Source organism: Ochotona princeps, chromosome 4 (assembly GCF_030435755.1).
Source record: "Ochotona princeps isolate mOchPri1 chromosome 4, mOchPri1.hap1, whole genome shotgun sequence".
Classification (NCBI taxonomy): Eukaryota; Metazoa; Chordata; class Mammalia; order Lagomorpha; family Ochotonidae; genus Ochotona; species Ochotona princeps.
The window spans coordinates 105,171,044-105,177,043 of record NC_080835.1 but is presented as its reverse complement, the minus strand read 5'-3'; the positions used below and the strand labels follow the sequence as shown (position 1 = coordinate 105,177,043).

The following is a 6,000-nucleotide window of genomic DNA, read 5'->3' as shown; positions in this document are numbered from 1 at the left end:
CTCCTCATCTCTGTGAGCCAGCTCTTCTGTAGACTTTGGACTCCACTGTGGAAGAAATCCAGGCTCCTCCTCCTCCTCAGGACAATGTGCTCTTACTGACCCTGAGGGGATGCACAGGGCCTTTTCTCCTCCTCTGTCAGTCCTGGATCTTCTGCAGGTGTCCAGCTCCATCATGTTCCAGGATATTCTGAAGCTCAGGTTCAGATGGAAAAAAACTGGGGCACATTCCAGGGATGGGATGCCTTATGGAGTGGGTGGAGCCCAGCCTCCTCTGTTAATGTCCCCTAAGACAGTACTTTTCACCAGAGGGTCAGTTTGTGACTCCCTTCTCTGCAGAGCAGGATAAGAATTCGATGGAGGAGGCTGATAAGCTCCCTGTTCCTGTGTCTCTATCTCCTGACAGCCTGTGGTTCTCCTGGAGAAGAACCTGGGCCATCATTTTCCTGCCACTGATCTCAGCAGGACTCGCTCCCCGCCCGAAACTGAGAGGGAATCTCCCGTCCCAAACAACACCGTCATCTCCTGCCACTCATGCCAGGTTTGCGGGGGCGGGGGGGGGGCGCGAGAGGCGGTATGCTGTCTCTTCCTGGAGAAAATGATGTACATAGGCAGGTGCAAATCGTGTCCTGTTCAGCAGAAGCGCATTTCCCTGGGGGCTCAGCAGTCCCCGCTCTTTCCCATTCTTGGTCCCTTTCTGATCTCCCCCTCCATCCCCTCTGCAGATATAACTGGCCTCATTTGAGCCCCCTGGACCTGAAGAACCGATCTGTGGGCCTTGGCACTGAAAACCCAAGCACAGGTCACGCACACTTCACCCTGGATGGTCACAAGTTTCATATCTTCGGTGGCTCCATCCACTACTTCCGGGTTCCCAGAGAGTACTGGAGGGACCGCTTGCTGAAGCTGAAGGCCTGTGGCTTCAACACTGTCACCACGTGAGTACAGCCCCAGCCCCCTCACCTCGGGACCCTTGGGGAGCTAGCACCTGGAGCTGCAGCCTGACTATGAGTCTTGACTCTGTTTGGGACCCAGAGTGAGGACCTTCCTTCTGCCTAGGCTTCCTGCCAGTGTCTGGCATGCTCAGGCACTCAACGGTCACCTATGTTTCCTCTATGATTAAGGATTTTGGGGAGAGGGAATATGAGATAAATAGGGGTAATACAATAGGATTGTGTAAAACTGAAAAATTGAAAGATCTATAGTTTTGATGCAAAAAAGATTGGAATCCATGCACAGTTTTCTTCCAGTGTGCGTGTTGCCTGATCTTTTGCAGAGTGTGATTTCCTTAGGAATTTCTCTGTGTAAAATGAGTTCTCAGTTCCCTTAGGTGCATTTAGTTTAATGGCATCAAATGTGTGGTTCTCCACTAAGTATGTGCAGAATAAAATAAAAATCTATTTTAAAAAAAAGGATTACTTATTTTTGTTGGAAAGTCAGATTTACAGAGAGGAGGAGAGACAGAAAGAAAGATCTTTCTTCCACTAGTTCACTTTTCAGGGCTAAAGTGTTCCAAAGCCAGGAGCCAGGAGCCAAGAGCTTCTTCTTGGTCTCCCATAAAGGTGCAGGGTCCCAAGGTTTTGGGCCATCCTCCACTGCTTTTCCAGGTCACAAGTAGGGAGCCGATGGAAAGCGGAGCAGCCAGGACACAAACCAGCACCCATTTGGGATCCCGGCTTGTTCAAGGCGAGGATTTATCCACTAAGCCATTGAGCTGGGCCCCAAAGTTAACTTTACATTGAAATAAAAACTTCAAGAAAGCCCTGTATAGGTTTTCAGAATAGCTATGTTCCATAAACTTTTTGAGTCCCTCTCCCATGTGCATGGGTTTCAACATTCTTTGCACTAAAACAAACTCCTACTTTAACTTTGCTTTCCTCAAGCTTTGTGAAATCTCCTTGTCTTCTCAAGGTTTGCCTACAGATGAACACACTGTTACAGATGAATACATCTTGCTGAATCAGTGTTTATTTGCTCAAAGGGCCATGTAAACTATTGACAGCAGTATCAGAAAGAGAACTTTAAAAAGCAGAGGGCAATTTAGCTTCAGTGGAGCAGCAGGGCCTATAGGGAGTGAGCTCTGTCATAGCTGAACGCATTGAGGGTTTGGCAGGCTTGGCCACCTGCCCAGCCTCTGCCTTTCTTACCATCACATCATGTCCCCAGTGTCCCTGACTATACCAGTTGGTTTGTAAGGATTGTCATGGTGGCTAGAGGGGGAGGGAAGCTTACTATGATCTCTGTAAAGTTTCTGTCACCACGCCAGGCATTTTAACTAGTATGTTCCTGGCATGCATGAGTGTGTGGCCAAAACAAGGGGGAGCCAGGGCCTGTCACCAGGATTGATGTGTTAGTTGACATGTGTTGACATGGTTTGTGAGACAGAGCTGATGTGCTTTGAAGGAGGAGAAGGCTGATTCTCAGGCATGTTGCAAGTATATTCTCACATCATGTTGCTTTCCTAACTGTTCTGAGACATGAGCAGTGCAATTCCCACTTGCAGAAGAAAAGGAGGGCTGGGGGTTCATGAGCTCACGAAGGAGAGTGCCAGATGTCTGCTTCACAGTGCAGCACAGCTGTGTGGAGTTAGAAACAAAACCCACATCTGTACAGTGTGGCCTGACTGTGTGAGACTGAAATTAGGAGGGACAGGGTTGCTGCATGTGCATGGATCAGAAGGCAGATACACACCAGGCACAACGTGAAGAAGCTATGAGCAGTGAAGCTCTGTTGCTAACATACTAGCCATCAGAAAAATCTTTTTTTAAAGATTTATTTATTTTTATTGGAAAGACAGATATACAGAGAGAAGGAGAGACAGAGAAGATCTTCTGTCCGATGGTTCACTCCCCAAGTGGCCACAATGGCTGGAGCTGAGCCAATCTGCTGAAGCCAGGAGCCAGGAGTCAGGAGCCTTTTCCGGGTCTCCCACGTGGGTGCAGGGTCCCAAGGCTTTGGGCCGTCCTCGACTGCCTTCCCAGGCCACAAGCTGGGAGCTGGATGGAAAGTGGAGCTGCCAGGATTAGAACCGGCACCCATATGGGATCCTGGTACGTTCAAGGCGAGGACTTAAGCCATTAGGATATTGAGCCGTTTTCATGTATTTTTTGACATTATTAATTATTTTTAGAATTGCTTGTTCATACTTTGTCTATTTGGAATATGTATGTTCTTGCTTGTTTTTTGATCTTCTTGACTAGGCATATTGAACATTGTGTTAACCTGTTGACCAGCTATGTACCTTCTTTTTAAAAACATCCCTATTTAATGTGCATTTAAAAGTATTTATTTATTTGAAAGGCAGGTTCCAAGGAAGGGAGAGACAAAGAGAGATACTTCATTTGCTGTTTCACTCCCCAAATGGTCACAAAGGCAAAGGCCACGCCAGGATGAGGACAGAAGCCTAGAATTTCATCCAGGTCACTCTCAGGGCTGACAAGGACCCAAACATTTGGGTCATCTTCTGCTGCTTTCCTAAGTACATCTGTTGGGAGCTAGATGAGAAGTGGAGTAGCTAGGACTCCAGTAGGGGCCCATTTTCAGTGCTGGTGCTGCAGGCAGTGACTTAACCCACTGTATCACGACCCTGGCCCCTATTCAGTTTTAAATTGGATTATTTCTTTCTTTAGGACCTTGTTGATATCCTTAGTTTGGTTATTAACTCCTTGTTAGGTGTATAGTTCTAAAAGCTCTCCACCCACTCTGTAATTCCTCTCTTTTGCTCTCACTGTCCTTTTTTTTTCTTTCCTGTACGAGGGCTTTTATTCCAGGAAATCCTGTGTGTCTGTTTTCATCCTTGTTCCCTGTGCTTTTGGAGTCTTATCATGGACTCCTTTTCCATTCCAATTTAATACGTTCTCTGCCCTGTAAAGATTTCAAAATTTAGTACCTTAGATTTAGATTTCAATCCATTTTGAGTTTATTCTTATTTATGATAAAAGGTAGGAATTTTAGTTTTACTCCTCTTCATTTAAAACATTTTACTTACATAAGGGGAACAAATTTCATGTATTCAATATGCACAGTTTTTTTTTAATATTTATTCATTCCTACTGGAGAGGCAGATCTACAGAGAGAAGGAGAAACAGAAAGATCTTTGGGTTCACTCCCAAAGTAACTGCAGTGGTTGAATCTGAGCTGATCTGGAGCCAGGAGCCAGGAGCCAGGAGCCAGGAGCCAGGAGCTTCTCAGTCTTCCATATGGGTGCAGGGTCCCAAGGCTTTGGGCCATTCTCGACTGCTTTCCCAGGCCACATGCAGGGAGCTGGATGGGAAGTGGAGCAGCCAGAACATGAATGGGTGCCTGTATGGGATCCTGTACATATAAGGCCAGGATTTAGCCACTGGGTCACTGTGCTAGCCCTGATAGCATAGACTGTATTGAAAAATTAATTTATGGTTTAGCTGAAGTGCACTTGGCTTGTTGCTTCTGCTGGATTTTCAGTGAACCTGGGAATGTAGTTTCTGAATCATTTCTTTTATTCTCATTCTTGTCAACTGTGTCTTTAAGATGCACAATTGTCTACTCTGTTGCTGTTTGGAGGGATGGAAGTATAGCTTTGAGAAGGTCCATATTTAATCCAAATTGTATGTATATTGCTCCAAACAGAGTTTGATGTCAGTCCCTGGCAAATGTGATAGCCTGGACCTTATTATTGGTGTTGAAGAAGGAAATTTGACTGCTACCTTGTCCTCCTGGGAAGCCTGAGTGATGCTGGCACGTGTGGCACCAAGTGCATTAGCTGTGGGACTGTGTGATACACATGGATATTTCCTCAGGTCCTGTTAGGAGATTTCAATGGGTGCTGTGGCTTTTAATATCAATAGCCGTAATATGAGGGCTGTTAGAATCTTACAAGGTGACTACAAGGTATACAAGTTGGTTTGCTCTGGATGCTGTGAGACCAGAGAGGTAGAATACAGGTAGATTCCAACCTGTGTCCACTGGGTGGTTTCCAGTGGCACCAAGAAATTTAGAATGAATTGTTACAGGTCTGGTGTTTCAGGTCATTCCTTGTGGTTGGAATGATGATGTGGATCTTTTAATTGACTGATTTTAGTGTTTGCTTCCAGAAATTGAGGTTATTCCCTCTTGTTCATGTAGTGAGTGAACATAGCTGTTGGGCTAGTGCCCCAAGCTTTCATAGTTGCCTCAAACTTTGCCCTGCTGGTAGGAGTACAACAGTAAAACAGAGCAAGCTTGGAAGGCTTCCATGGCCAGGCATGGTGCCAAATGTAGTTGGAATGAAGGCAGCCCGCTAGCTGCTCAGACTGCTACCAGGTTGAGTCACATCTGGGTCCCATTAGTCACTGGTATTCTTGGCAGGCCAATTTGATGCTTCTAGTGGTTTGTGCAAAAATGAGCCCATAGTACCACCAAGCACGAGTCTCTGTCTAACCCCATGACAAGTCTGGAGGGTCATTTTGTAGGCATTGGTCTGGGCTTGGAGGTCTTTGAGCTTGATCCAGTGTGGGGGTTCAGAGCAGCAGTTGGCAAGGCTCTTGAGTCCAAGGTAAGGTCCCAGATTCCTTCTTTTGTCCTCTCTACAGCAACAGAAGCCTTGTTCTGCTTTCTGGTTGATGGAGGGGTAGTGGACAAAACTTAGCATTGTGGGGTTCAAATCCTCTGCAAGGATGAGCCTAGAAGCCAGGCTATAACTCTAAGTGCAGTAGCGGTGGTCCTGGCATTGAGCTTCAGTTCCTTCTCTCCTCAGCAGGAAGTGACACTGGAAAGTTGTACAATTTAGATCTGGGTGAAGAGAGACCTAGGTGACCTTCACACCTGCTTCGTTCAATGTGATTTGGGAAAGTTATACTAACATGAGACACTTTTCTCCCATCTTGATTCTGTTCTGAACATTAATAGGTGCACAAACAGCTGTCCAAATTGGTGTCTGTGAGTGGAGATGGTCCCTTGTGCTTCCTCCTCAGCTGCTTGTGGTTCCCACATTCTTGTAATGACTTAACAGTTTGGAGAAGAGAACAAAGAATCTTATGCTGCTTC

The 6,000-nt window shown here is 46.1% G+C and overlaps 1 protein-coding gene across 1 annotated transcript in view; it reads left to right on the top strand.

Annotated features, from left to right (window-relative positions):
- Nucleotides 1-353: 353 nt before the first annotated feature.
- Nucleotides 354-6,000, top strand: part of LOC101532403 (beta-galactosidase-1-like protein 3) — a 49,273-nt gene continuing 43,626 nt past the window's right edge. The window contains exons 1-2 of the mRNA XM_058662336.1: nt 354-538; nt 723-935. Of these exons, the coding sequence (XP_058518319.1) occupies nt 354-538; nt 723-935 (398 nt within the window). The remainder of the gene's footprint in view (nt 539-722; nt 936-6,000) is intronic.